General features: G+C 40.3%; 1 protein-coding gene across 2 annotated transcripts in view; it reads left to right on the top strand.

The window, feature by feature from the left end:
* Positions 1 to 22,505, top strand: part of LOC141810466 (thyrotropin-releasing hormone-degrading ectoenzyme-like) — a 243,048-nt gene that overhangs the window by 188,273 nt on the left and 32,270 nt on the right. For both annotated transcript variants that reach the window (XM_074698055.1, XM_074698054.1), the window contains 5 exons: positions 3,989 to 4,054; positions 4,643 to 4,821; positions 18,412 to 18,500; positions 20,525 to 20,658; positions 20,774 to 20,829. In XM_074698055.1, coding sequence (XP_074554156.1) covers positions 3,989 to 4,054; positions 4,643 to 4,821; positions 18,412 to 18,500; positions 20,525 to 20,658; positions 20,774 to 20,829 — 524 coding nt within the window. The remainder of the gene's footprint in view (positions 1 to 3,988; positions 4,055 to 4,642; positions 4,822 to 18,411; positions 18,501 to 20,524; positions 20,659 to 20,773; positions 20,830 to 22,505) is intronic.

Below are 22,505 nucleotides of genomic sequence, written 5' to 3'. Positions count from 1 at the left end.
GGGCTGGCCAATCAGAGGGAAGGGGGGTTGTTGAATGCAGAGGTGAAATACGGTTTTCCCAAACTCAAAGTAAAGAAAAATATTTATTTTTGCTCTGAATCATATGAAGCCACTACGGGAGCACTAGAGAGACAGTTTAAAGCCTTTAAAAAAAAAAGCACAATACCCCCTCTTTAAACACCTTTTAGCATCATTCACGTTTCGCTTTAAAAACACCTGATTTATCCACAGGATTTGCACCCTCGGCGCCAAATCGTGCTGGAAACTTGTTGGTGAACAACCTTCTCCCTCTCTCTTTCTCTCTGTCACACAGCTAACAGCGTTTAAATTTGGGGCCCGGACTTTAAAGAGGGGTATTTTGGGGTCCCATATTTTACCAAATAGGGTCAATGTTGATGAGATCTTCACCAGACTTGCTTAAATGATGAGGTGATTCATGACACATTAGAGGGAGGGGCCTCAAACACTAAGGTTGGCCTTCACAGGGCTGGCCAATCAGAGGGAAGGGGGTTTGTGGAATCAAAAGGTGAAATAAGGGTGTTCTCAATGAAAGGGAGAGAAAAATACAAATGTTTTCAGCCTTTCGCGGGACAGTTTAACGCCTTTTAAAGGAAGCATTATACCCCCTCTTTAAACACTCAGCGTGATTTACATTTCGCTTTAAATACACCTGATTAATCCACAGGATTTGCACCCTCGGCCCCAAATTGTGCTCCAACATGTAACTGAACAACCTCCTCTCTGTTTGCTGATTTAAAACAGAGCCCCAGACTCCAACCTGGACTCCAACAGTCAAAGTGTTAAAGCAGGAGCTGGAGGAGGCCGGGCGGCTGCAGAGAAGGCTTGATTAAAAAGTTACAGTGGAGAATACGGAGGGCTCTGAGTGTGTGTGTTCGGTGAGAGAGTGTGTGTGTGCCGCGGGGTTTGACAGGGGTCGATGTTCCTGTCATGCTTTGATGTGTGAAAACAGGCCTCATTAACAGCCTGTGTGTAACAGCAGATATCTTCTCCTTTAACCCTCACAGCTGTGAGGAGCCGGTATCACTCCGACCGGCTCTGCTCACACTCCGCTCGTTATCATCAGCAGCAGTTTGGTCTCAGCCCATCACTCCCACTAAACCCCGGCTTCTTCCCCAATCAGGATCAGATCCATGCAGGAGGGGTGTGTGTGTGTGTGTGTGTGTGTGTGTGTGTGTGTGTGTGTGCGTGTGCGTGTTTTATCTCTGCTCACGTCAGCTTTAGTGAAGGTGAAAGACTCGTACTTATCAAAACCACACACACACACACACTCAGCGTGCTCTTATCACGCGTGTAATCTTGTTCCAATAAAGAGCTTCTACTTGCCTTATCAACCTTCATACACACTGCGACAACTGACTGACACACACACTCACACACACACACTCACACACACAGAAAGGGAGGAGAGGGGATTCTCTATCACTGAGAGCCAGATTAGCGCCTGTTCTCCGTAGGTGTTCTGTCTTATCTCAAACTACTTTCTTGTTTTATTACAACCCCCTCGATCCAACATCCTCCGTAAGCTTTCATCACCCAATCCTCTGCAGAGGGAACCGGGTTTCCACCGGGCTACTGGGACAAACAGGGATCAAACCAGACACACACACTCACCAAAAACGCCTCTGATGACTTAGAGGTTTGAAAAGAAGCTGAGCTGCTTTTAAACTGTGGGCCTGTCTCTGGAGTCTTCACCTCGTTCGGTAAATAAAACTCTGAATCAGAGCGGGGATTGAGCCCAAAGCCCTTTACGCTCCTCGCTGGCTCCTGTAACTGAGACTTTCTCCAACAACAAACGCTTTAAGACGCTCTGGAACAGTTCACTCCTGGAGACTTCTGAAAACAACAAAATGACACCGACGTGGTGTACCCCGACGCTCTGGCTCTGTTGTTGTTTTCAGTGGGACGCGTTCCATTTTTCTCAGCCTGTTTTCAGAGCGTATGCATTATAAAAACAGATCCTGAAAAGAGCTTTCTCATAGAGAAAAGAGTTTAGTTTAATCCTGCTGTAAAGACGGTGGTTTAAAATCAGTGTTGATGAGCTTTTTGACAACCCCTAGAGGACATTTGGGGAACTGCACCTTTTCGTTGCTTGTTTTTGGAATATTGAGGCTTTACCCTTCAAGTTTTCCAACAAATAATTAAAAACAAAAGCATGGTGCTAAAGTAAAATGGGCTTTTTTAGGCTTCTTGAAACAGCCATCTAGAGGACATTTATAAAACTGCAGTTGTTTTGCTCCATTTTCATTTCACAAGTTTGTTGTTTACATTTTGTGGAATCAAGTTTTTTTGATAACTTTACTCATAGCAGCAACTACATGACGAGTGTAATGGCCATTTCTTGGCTTTTTGAGACAGACCCTAGAGGATATTTGAAAAACTGCAGATTTTTGGATCTTTTTGTCATTTTTGACAAGAAAGTTTGTCACTCATACTTTGAATGTTAAGACTCTTTAACTGTATTCATGAATAATCAGCAATAGCAGCACTGAGTGTGAATGGGCTTATTTGGCCTTTTAAGACAACCCCTAGAGGACATTTGGGGAACTGCACCTTTTTGGTGGACAAGGTTGTCGCTTGATTTTTTTATTATTGAGGCTTTTCCCTTAAACTTTTTTCAACAAATGATTAAAAACCAAAGCATGGTGCTGGGTCAGAATGGGCTTTTCTGGGCATCTTGAAACAGCCCCTAGAGGACATTTAGGAAACTGCAGGGTTTTTTTTGCTCCATTTTCAACTCACAAGTTCGTTGTTTGCATTTTGGGGGAACAAGGTTTTTCCTGAACTTTACTCATAACAGCAACAATATGACGCTGAGTAGAATGGCTATTTCTTGAGTCAGCCCCTAGAGGACTTTTGGGGAACTGCAGATTTCTGGTTTGGCTCGTACTGTAGGGGTGAAACGTTTTCTGACACTTGATGAATTTATTTGTGATGACGGCAAGGCTCTGTGTTCTTTCTTTTTTTTGCTTTGTTTATTTGTTTGGTTTTTTTTTTTTTTTGCTAATTGGAAACACCCCCTAGAGGAAATTTGAGGAAGTGTAGATTTTTTTTAATCTTTTTCTGTCTGTTTCATTTATAACTAGAAAGTTTGTCACTCTTAAAATAATGAATATTTAACAAGAACAGCATGGCACTGAGTGTAAATGGGCTTATTTTGCCTATTGAGACAACCTCTAGAGGACGTTTTGGGAACTGCAGCTTTTTGGCTTCATTTTTACTACGCAAATTTGTCACTCACACTTTGAGAAATGAAGCTTTTTCTTAAACTACACATAAAATTACACATAAAATATCAACAGCAACAACATGGCGTTCAGGGTTAAATGGCTTTTCTTGGGATTTTGACATAGCCCCTAGAGGATATTTAGGGAACTGCAGACTTTTACTTTATTTTCAACACACGTTTGTTGCTTGCACTTTGCGGATCAAGCTTTTTCTAAAACTTTACTCATGAAATATTAAAAGTAATTGAATAAATGAATAAATAAATAAATAGACTTTTTTTTCGGGAACAGCTCCTAGAGGACGCTTTGGGAACTGCAGATTTTTGGCTCAGGCTTTATTTTTAACACATGAGTTTTGTCTTTGAGTTTTGAGGCTTCTTCTTCAAATTCTTTCATAAATTATTAACAGCAGTAACAGCATGGGATTGTTTGTGAATTTGCTTTTCTTGGTTTTGACACAGCCCCCAGAGGATGGTTTAGGAACTGCAGATTTTCAGCCTCATCCAACGTTACTGTTTGCCAACCTTTTCAGAGAGTTGGGGCCTCAGACCTTTACCTCCAACATGTGATGCAGTTTTGATTTCCCTACTCGAGCCTGTAAAGCCACAACCAACGACTCTCAGGAAGTAGACCAACGACTCTGCCAGCGACCCCATGAGACGACCGGGAGGCAGCTCATCATAGACAGGATGTCCTTGTCAGATGATGTGTTTAAACTTTGCTTTGTTTTTGTCTTTTTTCAGGATTATCTGCTGAGTCACATGTTCAGCAACGCCGCCAGAGACGACCTGTGGAGCAAACTGTCTCAGGTAAAAGTTCACCTGTCTGAGTTTGTGACCCTCTCCTCGCTGTGCGGTGGAAACAACCCGCCCTGCAGTGTTAGTACCTCTCTGCTCAGCTGGGATTAAAACCTTTAAGAGCTCCACATTCAGCTCTTCAGGGACGCAGCGGCAGACTGACAGGAGCTGTTAATTATTTAACGGCGCTCTCTAATGAAGGCCGCAGAGACGCCGCTTAGGACACACTTGATGAGCCTGGCACATGGAGAGTCATGTGACCACGCTGAGTTGACTGACAGGTGGAGGAGACGCTTGTTTTTCTTGTTTGTCCTTCACAGAGGAAGCTTCTGGAAAGAAATCTCTTTAACGAGATTCATCTTCATCAGAGCTGCTCGTTAACGCGGGCTGCTTTTAGAATCCGCTCTCAGCCAATCAGACGTCCAATTACCTGAAAGTCAATCATTTTCCTCTAATTAGAGACTTTAATCAAGTTTTTATTCAACATTTGAACGCTTCTTCACACTGATAACGACCTTATTAATGCTTTTAAATAATTGCATGGTTCATCTTTATTGATCATTAGCAGACGCTAATTGTTTTATATCTTTCTTTTATTAGGCCATGCATTCAGAGGGGCGGGACATCAACATCGGAGAGATGATGGACAGGTGGACTCTACAAATGGGCTACCCTGTTGTTACCATCAGCAAGAACCAATCAGAGCAGCTGCCCACTCATTACATCACCGTCAGCCAGGAGCACTTCCTGTACGGACAGGAAATCAAGAGCAACAACAGGTGAGACCGACTCACTCACGTGTTTCTGACGTCAGTTATCAAAGACCTGAGCCGACAGGAAGTGACGCTCCACCCTGAGCGTCCTGTGACCCAGAGTGACCCCCACATTTGGCCTCTAAGAATAACTCCTCTTGGTGCCCACGCGGCGCCGAGGAACCATCAGACTGTTGGTCCTCTTCATCTCGGCGCTCCCTAAAGATCCCAGAGGAACTCTTTGTTTCACAACTCAATAAGCTCCACGTTCGTCCCCCATTTTCCCCTGAAAAAGCACTTTTTCCAGGTTTTCTTCACATTCTTTACCACCTCTACATGATTTATATTTCATTTATATTTGATTCACTTGATGTTTTATTCACATCCTTCACGACGTCTGGAGTTTATTCTCTGCGCTGTTTTATCGACCCACTTTCTCCCCCATCAATTCTTCATCAGCTCCTTCCCTCCTTTTTACCTGTTGTTCGCTTCTTTTCTTTGGTCTTTTTCTTTCGGGTTCCTCGGCTCTGTCATGTTTTTGGAGCGTAGCTGACGTGGAGAATCACTCTGACCCACTCGCTTCCTGGTGAATAAAGAAAAAGTTTCTTTATCAGTTGTTGTTTCATGTTCGCCTGCTCGTCTGTTCTCCTTCCCGCTTTCATCTCCGCTCTTTTGTGTTTCACTTGAGCTCCTCGAGTCGCTCCGCGGGTCTACCTGAGCCGATGAACTGGAGCTGTTTATCGCAGGTGGAGCCCGGCTCTTTGTGGAGTCTCAGGGGGGCTGCGTTCAGACTCGCTCAGCGGTCCCAGGGCGTTCACCAACGCTTGTAAAGAAACAGTTGTTGTGCTTTTAGCTGAGCCCTCGTCACGGCTGAGCGGTGGAGTGAACCGCAGGCCGACGCGGCTGTTTGATCCTGTGGAGCTGCGTTGAGCGGCGCGGCAGTGTCCCACAGTGTTACATGCTGTTGACTTAAACTCTTTATGTATTTATCTTTTATCAATGTGCAGGAAAACACAAAGTTCTGAGAGATGATCTCAAATATTCAGGAAGAAGTTGAAACATTAGCTTTTGTCTCGTCAGTCTGTCTGAAACCCGTCTGACTCTGAGACTCTGGGCAGAGCGCCTCTTAAAGGAGAGGATTAATAAAATATCGTCTGGCTTCAGATCGGTGCAGAGCACAGCGATCGCTGCAGGTCTTGATGTGGATAAAACTCTTGTTTCTCTCTGTGTGAGCTGTATGAATCAGGCTTTTAGAAGACTTGAAGAAATGATTACAGCAGTTTGGTAAATGAGCTGTCACTCACAAGTTTTGCTGCTGTGTAAAGGTCGGACTTGTTAACGGATCATTCTTTGTGGAGTCAAGACAAGTTAATTATTCATAAGGATCACTTTGGGCCCTCTGTCTTTTTCTTTTTTGTCTTTGTGCTCTAAGTTTGTTTCCGTGCCTTTGTACGTGAGTTGAAAGAGAAAGAAATAAAGGCTGTAACTTTTTTTGTTTTGTTTCGTTGCGCCACTCATGGGGCTGCATGTTGCAGCAGCTCTCTCTTCATTTCTCTTTTTTTTCTTCTTTGTTTCTTCTCCTTTGAGTTATCTTCATGTTTTGAGCCTGTCATCCCTTCTAATGTCTCATTTGTTGGCTGTGGACTCAAATTTGGTTACAGTTAGTGGTGTTTTCACTTCATTGTTCCGGAGATCCTGTGCTAACCAGTGCTAGGCCCAGTGTTCGCTATGAGCTGAGGTGACAGAGGCTAGGAGAAGAAGCTAAGAAGAGACGACATCAACCTGTTCCTCCAAACGCTGGTTACAGGGAATTTCAGATCTATTTCCAATAAGACAGATGAGCTAGCCATGCTAACCCAGCAACAGAGGGAATACTAGAAGGCAGAGTAGCATTATGCTATTCACAGAGATATGGTTAAAGGAGCTAACACAGGACAGGATTAGCTTATCTGAACTTAAGCATTCACTCTAACTGATCATAGTGATGATGCTTTACGCTGATGATGCTATCATGTCTGTTCATGTCAGTATTTAACTGCTTTTCCCTTAAGGCATCGACTTTAATTCCACTTCCAGCATTTAATTATACACATTTATGCAGATGATACTTTCTTGTGTGTCACAAACTGTATTTATCCTCTTCTGAGCTATCTAAGCTGTCTGCTAAGAGGAAGCAGTATGCTAACATTTGTAGTTTCCTAGCTATTGTTATTGAGAGTCCAAGTTATCTTTAAGTCTCAGTTTTAGTCTGTGTCACTACAGAAGAGTCCAAGTTGAGTCTAAGTCATGTCCCTTTTACTTGTTTAATTTTTTTAGCTTCACCTCATTTTGTCTTTGATCAAACATCAGGACAGAACTGCATTTCCTTGAGCGTCCACTAGAGGCTTTCTGCAAAAAAATGAGGAATCTCCAGCAGGTCCCTTTTTTGCAGCAGGTTTAAACTTTAAATCAGACTGGTTAGAAAAATCTTCATAGACGGTTAAACAAAAAGTAGCAATAGACCGATATGGATTTTTCTGGGCTGATAACCGATATTTGAAGCTGATATTCATTTACAGTCAAAGTGAAAATATTGGTGTCAAAATTTTGAAAAATACAAACTCCAACACTTAGCTGCATTCAAATGTCTTTAAACATATGTTTATTAAACAGCTCCCAGGCTCAGCAGCATGTTTTATAAAGTTAAATGAAAACTTAAAAAAAAAAATAGCTAAAGTTTTCTACAGTAAATAAAGTTTTCCAAAATTTCAATGTAAAAATATGCAATAAAACTGGACAGAAATGAGTTTGTGCTGACTTTAACAGGCATGTGATGCAGTTGGATTGATTTTCTGTTTGGTTTTACATGACTGATTTTAAATGAACATACCTTTTGCATCAGAGTCAAAGCAACACAGTTTTGAATGGGTTTCATATCGGAAGTTATTTGTTTAGACCAGGCTGTAAACATGTATGTTTCTGTCACTGTCTTCCTGACTCAGTGTTTGTGGTTTCTTGTTTTTTGGGGCCAGTCTCCAGCGGACGCTCAACAAACTGCAGATTTTAGCACTTCTTCATCGCCTCATATTCTCAGACCAGTGTTTGCTGCTTGTTTTTTTTTTAGTAGCTCATTTATTTATCCTTAACTTCCTCAACTTTGTAAGTGAAACAAAAGTTAACTCCAGTCAGCGTTTTCAGTTTGGCTCCTGCTGAGTTTGGACCCAAAACTTTTCCTCAGAAACCAACGAGTCACTGGCAGTTACTGAGACTCTGCATGTTTCATACAAACGATGTTACATATTAAAGATGTTACTGTTGCCTGCCACGCCATCTCTGGCGTCTCTGAAAGAGTCTGAGGCTAACGCTCTGAAGGTAAACAAACAAAGTCAGAGTCATCCTCTTCTCCTCCAGAGACAGGATGCTGTTAGAAATGAAGTCCAAGCCATCAGTGCCCCCGTCCAAGTGGAGCCACAGATCTTGAGAATCAGGACTTCAGCTCTGAGTCCTCTGGATTTCTGTGTGATTCCTCCTCATTTGCCCATCAATCTGGAAGCTGTAAAGTGATTTATTCCAGCCTGGAGTGCTGCAGGAAGGCTTCATAACAGCATTTCATCCTCCGCCTGTGATACATCCACCTGAGGAAAATTGTCAGTAGCATTTAAAGTAAAGAAGAAGTCAATGAAAACAGCAGAGAAGGCCATCGGAGACGTGATTAACAGCTGACATGAATCACTCACTGAAGGAGAACTCCAGTCCATTAAACCACGTCCACAGATGTCCATCAAAGAGTTTGCCTTATGCTATTAGCGCCGCCGTTATCCGCTCCTTTTAGCGCAGAATCTTTAGTCGGAGACAGCTCGCACTCACCGCTGCTTTGAAAAGATCAGAGAGCGTCAGTGACATCCAAGAAACACATCAGCATTCTCCCGGTTTCATCTGCGAGGCTTTGCAACGGGAAGATGGCGAGACGTTTAACATCATCAGCGAGTTCAAAGTGAGCAGACGTGACAACAGATCAGAGTCGCTGGGTTTCAGAGACCCTGGTACAGAGACTGAACCGGAGGAGGACTGGGTACACCGTCACGTCACGTGAGATGGGAGTTCTTCAACTTAAAGGTTCATCTGATGTTTTTCTCTCACCTTAAAAACCTGATTTTAAAAACACTTTCCTGATACAAACAGACAGAAACCATCCCTGACTGCCTGAGAGCCAGCCTCACTAAAACAAAAACACATCTCTCTAACTTTTCGTCGCGTTTCTTAACTTAAAGGTGACATTTAAAAGATCAGCGTATTTTATGACACGTTCCTCTCGTCTCTCGTGGTTTGAAGGAAACGTTTCAATTCCTCATCTTTTATTTTTCCCACCATCAAAGGAGCGAACACAGCGAGGAAAACAAACGCTTTATTTCTTAAAGAGGCGAGCTGACAGACAAAGAGACAAGGAGAAACCAGAGGACGGCGTGACTCGATGAGATCTAACCGCTGATACTGCAGATAAATCAAGCAGGATCCCAGGCTGTGTTTAAACAGCATCACGCTCTGTTTGTCATTAAGGAGAAAAATCACCTGATTTAATTAGCTCCAAGACTAAAGAGGACACTCATACATTATTCATAAACCCATCCATGTAGGGAGCTGGGTTTATTTATACACTGCTTTAAGTATTAGTTATTGATGAACACAAATAACTTAAAGAGGAGTACGATGGAGACAAAAGAGCAACCACTGATACATCAGGAGGAGGTCAGGGAGAGGAGCTACGAGCTGGCAGTTTGTGTTACAAAGGAAGGAGTTAGGAAACAGAAGGAGGAGCTCCTCTGATCCTCCTCGCTCACAGGATGTGAGCTGAGCTGCTGGTCGCTCAACGTTGGTGCTTTAAAGTCCAGATTACTTCAGATTACTCACTCAGAGATTTAAAGGAGCCAAATCTCTGAGCCAGGCAGTTCCTCGTGAAACCAAAGAACCACGAAGCTTTGGGGCTGGAAGCTGAGCTGCTAATGCTAGTTTGTTAGCCAACGTTGGAAATGTGACACCGATACGTTACATTCAAATTCAATCTGTAACAACCAAACATTGATGTGTTTTAAAATGAAATGTTATATATTTGATATTTGCAATTCAATATGTTTTATATATATATATATATATATATATATATATATATATATATATATATATATATATATATATATATATATATATATATTTGCATTTTGTTGTGTATTTAAAGGGACAATGCACATTAATTTACATCTCTGTAAATATGCCAGAGTTAGCCAAAGGGCTAGTTTCCATCAGCAGTCCCAGCCAGATGTTAAAGTAGGCAACCTAAAAAGCACAAGATAAAACAAAGCAGCATGAAATGTATGAGGAAAAAAATACATGAGGGTTAGTAACCATATATATGAAGCACATGCAAGACAAACAAAAAACTACATTGAGTGATTTTTTAAATAATGCAAGACGTGCAAAGAAACAACAGAATAACACAAAATACAAAGTCGTGCAAGTTGGACACAGAGCACATCAAGTAATAATCAATAACAGACCCTGGACAGATCTATACCAAAGCATGTGATTAATGAAATGAAGCATGATAAATGTGTTGAGCAGCATCACAGAGGTCATTGTACAGTCATGCAGTCCACATGCAATTAATATGGTAAAGGGAAAGAAAAACAAAACAAAAAAGGATGTAGCATAGCACAGGAGCACAGGAGCACAATATACAGACAACACTAGCATGCAACAGTTGTTTGTGATACAGTATAATACGACACTTTGCAATATGATAGGCTTATATATATGATACATATACATATGTTAGAATACGTTCTGATCTGATACTCTCCATTTAGATACATTTCAATATGTTTGGGAACAATTCAACATGTTCCACTTTGATACATTCTGATTCAATACGTAACGCTCAGATACAATCCATGATTTGATACTTCATGATTTAATACTTCATGATTTAATGTGTATCATAACAAAACAACACAAAATAATTCAATTGAAATTTAGAAAGATTCAGTTCATTAAGCTGTGATAGGGTATGATTATATGCCTTAATTTTATGATTTAAGATTTGATGTGTCATGATTCGTTACATCATGTTATAATGCAATATGTCGTTAGGATGCATACAATACATTATGAGGTATATCATGCGTTATGTTATGTGAAACACTACCGTACTTTATGATGATCAATATTAGGGATGGGTACCTTTCACATAAAAAAACGATATGGTACCGATGCCCGGTACCTGGAGATCGGTACTGGTACTCAACGGTACCAATTTTTGATACTTTTTTGTGCTCAGTTGGTAAAAAATATCAATTTGTTTAATGGTATATTTTTTGTAATATATTTTTTTATTTTTGTTTTTTAATTTGACATATATATTCTTTAATATATAACCTTGTAATGCTGTGTTCATGTCCAGCATAGAAAATCACCTATTCTTCCTCTCCCTCATAGTCACAAAGATGCATTTAGGTACCTAAACAAGGTACCTTTTGATTTTTTCGTGAATTGATACTTGGTACTTTTGACAGATTCCGGTCGGTACCTATAAAAGTACTTAATTCAGTACCTATCCCTAATCAATATTAACCCTTTAAAGCCTGACACATCAAAAACTAGCCAGAAAATTCAAATGATTTTGTTGCAACTGAGATGTTTATTAACCCTTTGAACAAAATCCACTAAAGATTCATTTATATATCATTTTGTTTATGAAACATATTTCATATCATATTTGCCTTTTTTTTTTTTGAAGTAGTAACAATTTAGATGTTATTTTTACTGCAACTTCTTTAAAATTATCATTGATTTTCCTGAATAAAAGTTTATGGATGATTTCATGAGATTAGCCTGTCCTTAAAAGGTCAAAATACAACGTCAGCTGCCTGTAATGGAGAGATAACCCTCGAGGGTAGGATGTAAACATTTTAACAAGTTTTTAAGAACATTTTTTATTATTTCTTCAGTTTGATAAAGTTAAATGTAAAACATTGTGTAACAGGAAATGAGAGAACACAGGATACCTGATAAGACCGTCCGACATGAACACAGCAGAGACGAACACTAACAGCTGATATTCCAATAATCTGTATTGTTCCTGTTAAACACACACAGCTTCCAGAAAGATCTGAAACTGGCACTGACGAGTTTTTGGGACAGCTGAGCTTATTTCTGTGTTAAACTGAGAAGACGACCCAGTAAAATCCATCACGCTGGGTCAGGCTGACTCTCTGTCCTCTCCACGTCTGCAGAGCCTCCAGAGTCCACTTGACTCCCACTCATCATCACCCGGGGACGTGTTAGTCTTCTGTTTTAGTCGTCTGTGTCATAACTGTCTGATGGGACAAATCACGATCAATACGTCCATCTGCAGCTTTTTGTTTCACGTGCGTGTGGTCCTGAACAGATCAGCCTGGTTAAAGACGGGTTAAAGACAGCAGTCCACTCTGCTTTCTGTGAGCACACATGTTCACCAGCTGTCATCGAGCTCAGCTACGAGCTGGACTGAAGAAGCTGCTGCTCCCAGCGCCCGGTGTGGACAAGGTGTTGTTCCTGCTGTCCGTGGATCACCTGCCAGCACGGCCGGCCGGCGTGTGGACGTGCCAGGACTCTCTGGACCTTCTCCACTCCTCTATCTCTGCACACCAGGCCTGGTTTCGCTTTGGTGCTCTCAGGCCTGCAGAAGGACCAGAATCAAACCTGCAGCAGCGAGATACACGGTGTTTATCAGTCAGTGCTCGGTAAAGGTCAGGCCGTGCCCTTTGGCGTCTCTGACTTTGTCAGGTCAGTTGATCAGAAAGTTCTCTCTGGATGTCGGAGCGGGCTGCTTTGCTCCTCTCTGGTTACGCTCAGGTTACTTGTTGTAAATCCTCTTTCAAACAAACTCTTTTTTTTCCTACAAACAGATCAGGGTTTGTGAACAGATGCTTGGCGTGTGGCTTTATGGCGCTCACACTGCAGCACAGTTTGGTTTTTCCTCTTTAACTCAGGATGTCCATGGCTGAACTGACCCTTTGGGAAGTTTTGGGCTGATTGTGTCGATGGTATGAATCTGTCGTCCACGTGACTGAAATTATTTCACGTAGAAACTCTGATGATCTTCATTAAACAAGGACCCAGTCTCAGTGACGCCATCCATCGGTTTCTAAAGAGTTTTTATGAGGCGTAAAGATGGTGGTCGCCATATTGGGAATGCTGCCTCCAGGCGACTTCAAGCAAATCTAAAAATCTGCAAAGAGACAGAGCTGCTTCCATGACCTCAGATTTTCTCCCTGTATTTAGTTGAGTGACTTAAAAAAACCAAACATTTTGTATCAGGCTGTAAACTTCTCTTGAAATGTCTATTTTATCATAGGCTCTTATGGGGATTCCATTGCTTTTGGATAAAGCCTCAAGTGGACACTGGAGGAACTGCAGTTTTGTGCACTTCTACATTAGCATTATTTTTTTTTACCCAGGCTGATCCTCCTCAGGTTGCTGAGACTCACCTAAAATAATGATAAAAATAATAATAGTAATAATAATAAAATAATAATAATCATAATAACAATAATAATAATAATAATAATCATAATAATAATAATAATAATAATCATAATAATAATAATAATAAAGTAATTATGATAATAATAACAATAAATTTTATTTATAGAGCGCTTTTCAAAACTCCAAGATGCTTTTCAAGGTAAAAGAAGTATAAAGAGCAAGTTTCAAAACAGATACAAACAATAAAATAAAAGTAAAATACATGTATAGAAAAAGAAGACGAGGCAAAAACAGATCAAAGATGCAGAGAAAAAGCAAGGTCAGGACCGGGGTTAGTTAGTTTAAGTTAAAAGCTTTGTGAAATTGGTGAGTTCTGGGTTTAGTTTTGAGGGCGATGGGGATGTAATGTCTGACAAACTCAACAGTTACCTCTATGTGGAGTTTTCCTTTAATTGTACGTTGTCACATACATTCAGAAACGTAAGCTGATGTATCTTTGCGGCTGAATCTGCAGGCACATGGTGGATATCAGCGCTATGACGTGTCAGACAGCTTGTAGCATCTGTGGCTCCGTGTTGGTTAACCGTCTCCTGGTTTGTGGTTGGTTTTCTGGTCACCAAATCGCCCGCCCTGAATCTATCCTTTAGACTTGGGTCCTTTAGCAATTTATTTCAAGACAACAGTCTCAAACCTGGGTTTTAAGATGGAAAGTGATTTTAAATTGAAATAGAAAATTAGCTCTGTCTGTCCATTTTTAAAACTCTTCTTCAAACTCACTTTGCTTTCGACCCTGCATGAGACTCGGCTCCTGTTTTACTGTTTCATGGTTTGCTTTTACTTATTGTTTCTACTGTTTTTAAAAGCATTGAAACAGTTTTTTTTCTCATATTTATATCTGCTTTATTTTATCCATTGTTTTTAATTGATTTCTGTCTGTGTTGCTTTGTGTATTTGTGAACAGCACTTTGTTTCAGCTGTGGTTGTTTTTAAAGAGCTTAATAAATAAAGATGAGTTGGGTTATTTGCTTTTTCCCAGAGGGCTGTTTAGCAGCCATTATGGTCACTTAAAGCTCTCGTGAGGCAAATATTATCATAAAAAATGTAGGATAAGATATTTTCTGACCCATTACCTCTGTAGTGTATCAAGGGAAAGGGTTGCGAAGCTATGAGATAAATATATTCCCCCATAGGGGGCGCCAAAGTCAACACGAAGTAAGAGCTTCATCCAGCTAGATCCAAAAGTGAGTTAGAAATATCACAGAAGTGTAGAGAGTGAAATATTTTTCAACATACAGCAGGAATATGTTAGCAAGGAAGTAATGCTAACCGCTAATGCTAACACATGTGACCTTTCTTTAACCTGCTCCATGTGTTGCGCTGCGGTGTGTGAATTTTTCTTGCTGGTTTTCCACCTTTAATGAATAAAACATCAACTACACACACACACACACACACACACACACACACACACACACACACAAACAGTTATTTAAAATAAATCCAGGCTTCATTGGAATCAAATATTAATAAACACACAGTGTTGTCTGTTCTGCTTGTGTGTGTATCAGTGTGTGTGTATCAGTGTGTGTGTATCAGTGTGTGTGTGTGTGTGTGTTAATATAACTATCAGATTTAATATTTGGTTGCCATGCAGTAGAATTGATCTACGGTTGCCCGGCGGCGTCAGAGAGCTATTAGATGTTCAGTAAATTATTTTTTCCCTCGGTCTGATTGTGATGCCGTGACCCCACACTAACACACACACACCAACAATCACACACTCTCTAAATGATAAATTAATTGCTGTTTGTTTGGCTGTCTGTAATTAAAATCCACTTTAATTAAAATATAAATCAACTGGAGGAAAATGAGTCCACTTAAGGCTCTGAGGGGTTTTTAATGACACTAAAGAGGAGCTCTATCTTTTAAACACTCTTTTATTTCAGTCATTTGTGCTCACATACAGTCGCTGTTCTCGCTTAACGAGGCTGCTGGAGTGTGTGTGTGTGTGTGTATCTGTGTGTGTGTGCTTCAAAAGCATCTACTGGTCACTGATAAAAAGCTGCAGGAAGCCATTTGTTCCTAATGAGCTCTCTCCACTCTTTATAATTAACATGTTACACACTCTGTGAGGCTCTCAGAGGTCTGGGGATGAAAACACACCCACAGTGGTTAAAGTTAACACACACAAACATATGTATGACTCCACTTTAAGGCCCTGTGCAGGATGTTATCAGTCGAACATGTCAGAGTGTGTGTGCAGATGTGGATCGAACAGTTTGTTGTTCTCTGAGTGAACATTCAGGGAACAAACACACTTCAGTCCGCCTCACATTGTATAAGCTCACTTTCCTCCTTTATCCCCATCAGTAAGTGAGTGTTTGTCTGTGAATGTCCTGAAAACACTCAACAACCCACTCCCACTCCACGGCTCAGCTCGGCAGTGCTCCGGGTTCACAGATCCATTGAAGACGCGACCGTAGCTGCTGCAGCTTCAGAGCGTTTCAGCACCAAGGACAGCGAGCATTCACAGACAGCGCTGATGGAGAAACTCAGACTTTCACTCTACATTCCTCACACCGTCACCTTATCCTCACAGAGTTAAAGGCTGCTTCTCTTTTTAATCATTTCTTTTCTTCTGAGCTCCTGACTTCAGCAGCCGGAGAAAAGTTTGACGTTTAGAGGATAAAAGACGACGATGTGGCTCTACAGCCAACCGCTCGGCTGTCCTTGGGTCTGTTTGTGGTGGATGGTGTAGGGTTGGGTTTTTGTTGGAAAGAATTTCTGTTTTGTGGAGCTGAATCACTTCAATGTCACTCAGTGTTTCTTTAAAAAACTCTCCTCTTTAACCTTTTCTTCAGGAACCTGTGACAGACTCTGTTAAAACTCCATTCAACTGTTAAAGATAGAAACATTCACACATTTACATTTTTATTTATTTTGTCTTATTCACTTTTCATTTCTTGATTTCTCTGTTTCCTGTGAGTCACCAAACCTGGAGTCCAAGTCAGGTCCAAAGTCCTTAGTGTTTGGGTCTTAGTTGAATCCCAAAGTGAGCCCAAGTCCAGTCCTTTTCTCCAGAATCTTAGTCCAAGCTAAGTCCCTGTTCCCTAAGCCTTAGTTAAAGTCAACTTCCTTTGACCAAGTTAAGTCCAATTTACCTGGGTCTTTGTCCAAATCCAGTCCCTCTTACCTAGGTCTAAGTCAGGCCCCTTTTTCAGGAGTCTAGATCCAAGCTGAGTCCATGTTATCTTAGTGCGATTCCAAGACAGGTCCGCGTCAACTGAGTCTAGGTTAAAGTTAAATCTCTGTCGTCTAAGTCTTAGTCTAAGCCATGTCCCTGAGTCTGGGTCTAATACCTCTTCACCCCATTTTAAACTGTTAGGACTCTCAGTCAAGTCTGGTTTCTGATGGTCTAAGTTCAAGTCCAAGTTGAGACACCATACCCATGTCAGAGTCCTTGTCTGAGTTTGAATCTGAGCCAAGTCCCTGACACCCGAGTCTGCAGGAAGCTGCAGGAAGCCATTAAGACTCAGTTCCCTGTAACTGAGTCCAAGTCCAGCTTGTGTTCAGAGACTAAGTCTAGGTGGTACTTGGTAAATAGATCCAGGCTGAGTCAGTCAAGTCCCTCCAACCTAGGTCTAAGTCAAACCCCTTTTTCAGGAGTCTAGATCCAAGCTGAGTCCATGTTATCTTAGTCCGATTCCAAGTCAGGTCTCTGTCAACTGAGTCTAGGTTAAAGTGAAGTCTCTGTTATTTTAGTCTTTGTCAAAGCCAGGTCCTTGAGTCTGAGTCTAATACCTCATCACCTCATTTTGAACTGTTAGGACTCTGAGTCAAGTCTGTTTTTTCATGATCTAAGTTCAAGTCCACGTTGAGACACAATACCCAGGTCAGAGTTCTTGTCTGAGTTTGAATCTGAGCCAGGGCCCTGAAACCTGAGTCAACCAAGCTGAGTCTCTTTGACCTGGGTCCATGTCTGAGTAGAGTCCCTGTTTACCAGGTCTGTGTCTGAGTGGGTTCCCTTTAACTGAGACCAAGTTCAACTTGTGTTCGGAGTCTAAGCCTGACTGGTACCTGGTATATGGATCCAAGTTGAGTCAGAAGTTTGAGTCCAGTCCCTCTAACCATGGTTTAAGTCAAGCCCCATTCCAAGAGTCTAGATCCAAGCCGATTCCATGTTATCTTAGTCCAAATCCAAGTCAGGACCCTGTCAACTGAGTCTTGGTTCTAGTGAAGTCTCTGTTATCTAAGTCTTAGTCCAAGCCAGGTCCTTGAGTCTGGATCTAATACCTCATCACTTCATTTTGAGCTGTTGCGACAAGTCCATATTATCTGTGTCCAAGGCTGGTTTCTCATCACCTCAGTTCAAGTCCAAGTTGAGACACCATACCCAGGTCAGAGTCCTTGTCTGAGTTTGAATCTGAGTAGAGTCCCTGGCACCTGAGTCAACCAAGCTGAGTCTCTTTGACCTGGGTCCATGTCTGAGTACAGTCCCTGTTTACCAAGTCTGAGTCTGAATGAGTTCCCTTTGACTGAGACCAAAACCAACTTGTATTCAGACTCTAAATCTAAGTGGTACCCAGTATATGGATCCAAGTAGAGTCAGAAGTTTGAGTCAAGTCCCTCTAACCCTGGTCCAAGTCCAGGATGGGTCCCCATATTCTGAAGATTCCCTCCAAATTCTTCAGTTTGATCCTGAACCAGTCTGTGTGGGACCTTTGGATGTGTTCCTTTATTAGTGGGTGTGTGATGCTAACGTTAGCGTTCTGATGTTAGCCTGAGCAGTGAATGAGTCTGTTTCTGATTCAGCCAAAGGGAAAATCTGCACCTCTCACTCTTCACTGTAGGACAGGTTTAACCTCCTGTGTCTCTGAAGAAGAAATAACCTTCAGCCTCTTCCCTGTGACTGATGTTTCTGCGCCTGCTGCAGCTATTACCCCCCTCCTCTCTGTAACAGAGGCGTCCCTCGCCGTTTTCCACCTGACTGATGCTGAATGATGGCGTCTGACCATCACTCTCACTCTGCTCTCTTTAATACCTCTCTATCTGTAACTGAGGCAATAAAACTGGATCCAATCCCAGAGCCCGTCTCTGACATCACTCTCCTCTCTGCAGTTTACAGTGGCAGGTGCCGCTGACGGTCGCCGTGGGAAACGCATCCTCTGTGGGTCCTGAGCGCCTCATCTGGATCAACAACAAGACAGGTACGCTGGAGTAAAACCCACCCAAAACCCTGGTGAGGGTCACAGGGAAACTATGATCACAGGTTAATCACTCCACAGACGAGGAGTTTATGGTAAACAGACGAAGAGAAAGACTCAGGGGAATCTCTGTGTTTGACGATTATAACCACGGACTGTTCCTTTAAGCAGTGAGATAACTCTCTGCCTTGGTGGATTTTACTTTCTGATAAAGACATTTTCTGGATATTGTTACTGTTTCTGCTCCCACTTCGGGACTTCATCTCAAAACAGGCAACTTGGTATAGGAAATCCCTTTTTAAAGTTTCTCAATCATGTAATCAAGATCGACCTTTTCTGTTTTTGTTTCTTTTTTGTAAATTTAAACTGAATTTCATCTCATTTATCCCTTTATTCATTGGTAAAAATGACCAAATCCAGGTTACTAAAGTTCTTAATTGATTTTTAGTCGTGGTTAGCTGTGACTACATTATTTTAGACCAGGGGTCTGCAACTTTTACTTTCATAGGAGCCATTTATCCTCAGCTCACCTGGATTTAGTCATTCAGGAGCCACAAAATCTACTTTATTTTCACAATAAAGACAAAAAAGTATGTAAATTTGAAACATATTAGAAATCTAGTGAATAATTATCAAAACATTTTTTTAATTTTCAATATATTTGCAATTTAAAAAGAAATATTAAACTAAGTAATATAGTTCATAAATTTTCAAAATTTAAGATATTTCAGTAAGATTTCTATTTTTAAATACATTAAATACAAAAGAAAAAGAAAAAATTGCTGAAATTGCAAAAAAAATGAAATTTCAAAGCCGTTCTGAAATGTCATAAATTTGCAAACAAAAAATAAAAATAAAAAACTGTCTTTTAACAAATTTGCTCCATTTTCAATTATTTAAAAAAAAAAAAGAAAAAAATGCAGATATTGGGAAAAAAAGTGAATTTTAAAAATTTGCAAAATCTTAAAAAAAAATGAAAATTGATCTCTAAATTTGTAAAAAGTCTACAAAAATGAATTTCAAAAAATTTGCAAAAGTTGAAAAAATAAAGAAATAGCTAATAAGACAAGTAATTAATAAATAGTAAAATGATCAATTAAAATCTGTATCTCACTGATATTTTTTCCAATCTACTAAGAGCCACAGCAAAAGGCTCCAGAGCCGCAGGTTGCAGACCCCTGTTTTAGACAGAGGGAAAAAAATAATTACACTCTTTTAGCACTAGGTGGCAGCACCTGCACCAGCACTTCTTTGCTCCAGCTACGGTTTTGCCTCTAGTCTAAGTTTGTGTTGTGTTTTACATTAAGTTCGACAAAAGCTTCTGCTAAATGAAATTGTAGAATTTTTGATATATAAATTTGATTTTGTAGTACATCATTTGTCCACAGGGGGCGCCAAAATCCCCACAAACTAAAAGATCCTGTGGCTTTTCTTTGGGTTGAATATTTCCAGTTTGATACAAGAAATATTTTAACTTTCAGATCACATTTTATTCTGTGGTCCAATAAAATTTTAAAAAAAAAAACTTTGGAAAAACAGGGGTGGGTCCAGTCCTGCTTTTTGTCTTAACTTTATCTCAACTCTTTCCAAAAGTTATATCCTGACAGATCTGAAACTAGATTATTTTTTCTGATCTGATTTTCTTCCTTTTTGGAACAGTTTTCAATATTTGATCCAATAAAAAAGTTTTTATCTGGTCAGGTTTTTTTCTAATCCACAAAACTCAGCATCACTTCGACTCTGCTTCTAAAGAACAAAAACTACAGTTTCATGTGTTTCATCACGGTCAGAGTCATCTGTTTCCGATCAGTCTTTGTTAAAAAAGTTTTTCAAAACAGATGAGAAAGTCTTTTTTAAATTTAAACCAATCTGCATCTTTTTCTGGACTTATAATAAATGACAGCACAGTGTCGTCTGCGTACGTGTTGACTCTCAGGAAGCAGACTGGGTTTTGACCACTGGTTCTTGGAGGAGCTGTTTCTGTTTACTGACAGAAACAGTTTAAATAACTTCACATTTTGTCTCAGAAACCCACAGGATCGGTCAGATGGACGATAAAACTTGGCTGCTAGGCAACATCAACCAGACGGGTTACTTCCGAGTGAACTACGACCTCCAGAACTGGAAACTGCTGATCCAGCAGCTGCACAACAACCCTCAGGTACGCCTGTTAGTCTGTTATTGACCGCTTTCAGACGCTGCTTCTTTTCAACTTTGTTCATTTGACTTTTGCTTTGTTCTGCCTTCCTCCTCCTCCTCACCTTCCTCCTTCTCAGATCATCTCGGTCGGAAACAGAGCGGGACTTATTGACGACGCCTTCAACCTGGCCAGGTGAGTCTGCTGTAAACCTGAAAAGGTCTGGTTACAGATCGCTCTCTGAGACGCTGAATAGACGGCTCATTAGAGGAGGAGAAAGTGGCGGACAGATGATCTGTTTCCTGCGTTGTCTGCCTCTTGGCGAAAGGCTCGTCTGTCTCTCAGGCTGTACGACATCCGGACACACAGAGGGAAGGTGCAGCCGGGCTGATCCCGTCTTTCTGTCTGACGCTGTTTGCTTTAATTGCTTTAGGATAAGGAGAGTGGAGTTGTTGAACAGGACGGATGATGTGTCTGCCTGCCTCAGATACGTCTGCTCTGTGATGGACGGGGTTTCCTGAACAGAGCCATATATTTCAGGGCGCTGAGGAGGAGGAGGATTATTTGAAGCTGAGCTGAACCTCCATCAAACCAGAACAGTTTGTTGGTCCTGGGACAAGTCAGGTCCGGGAGCCAGGGCGTGAGGAGGTGTCTGGATGCAACTCTGAACAAATGTCACAGTATCTCCCTTTATTATGACTCCATAAGGATTCAAACCTTGTGGATGGGATAGAGTCTTTTTATTTTGGCTCTGTCATTTTTCTGGCAGAGACCCCAAAAGAGGGCGGGGCCTTAAGGGTCAAAATGTTCTTCTTCTGTTTGACATGAATATTTTTCCGTAACATCAACATAAATAATGTCTCACGACTGCTCAAGTCAAATTAAGGAGGGGAAACCTAAGCTCAAAAATAGATTCCTTATTGAAAAATGTAAATAATTCATCAAAATCTTATTTTGATAAAAACAAAAATAAATAAATAAATATATAAATAAATTTGAAAATTAGAAAAATAAATAAAAACAGAGATATCCACTGGTGAGTTTTTTTTAACTCTAACAAAAGAAAAAGGGAGATAATTTGTTCTTGTTTTATTTGGGCTTATGTAAAAATATAAATTCAATTTATATATTTTTATTTGTTTATTTATTTATTTTTTATATTTATACATTTTTATTTTGATATTATTATATATATATATATATATATATATATATATATATATATATATATATATATATATATATATATATATATATATATATATATATATAAAATTATTATTATTTTTTTGCAATTTGCAATTTTTGAAACTTTGTTTCTATCTGTAATCAAAGAATTAAATTGCACGTACAACATTTTCATAAACTCCTAAAACTGTTGAACTGATTCTGACTGAAGCCCAGAAAAATCCCCAGTAAACCCTTCTTTTAATTCGTGCACCATTTTTTACGGTGGCCTGTGGGTGTTGGACAGTTTGCAAAAGCCACAACACAACAGAAGTTAAAAGAAGTCAGTTATTCCAACAGACACAGAAACATTGTGAAAGTAAGGAAATTATTTTCTTTTTAAACTTCATCAGTGATAAAAAAAAAAAGCTTGTAGGGGTCTCACCTTGTGATATCCTTCATAGTACTTATATTTCTTCATTTGCAAGAAAAATATGTAATCTTTTATTTAGCTTTAAGAATCACTAACGTTAGCATAAAAGCTATGTTTATCATAGCTAAAAGTAAAAAAATAAACAAATAACTTTTCTGTGTCAGTTTGGAAACTGTCCTTTTAATTTCTGTTGCGGCTGCTCTTCCATTGTGTTGTTGCTTTTGCAAATCAGCTGACACCTACTGGCCACCGTAGTTTTTTGAAGTTGATT

The sequence above is a fragment of the Halichoeres trimaculatus genome, unplaced genomic scaffold (assembly GCF_033239565.1).
Source record: "Halichoeres trimaculatus isolate MK-OKI-2021-1 unplaced genomic scaffold, fHalTri1.1 fHalTri1_scaffold_21, whole genome shotgun sequence".
Lineage (NCBI taxonomy): Eukaryota > Metazoa > Chordata > Actinopteri > Labriformes > Labridae > Halichoeres > Halichoeres trimaculatus.
The sequence above is the reverse complement of the archived record's forward strand: the minus strand, read 5'-3'. Positions and strand labels throughout refer to the sequence as shown.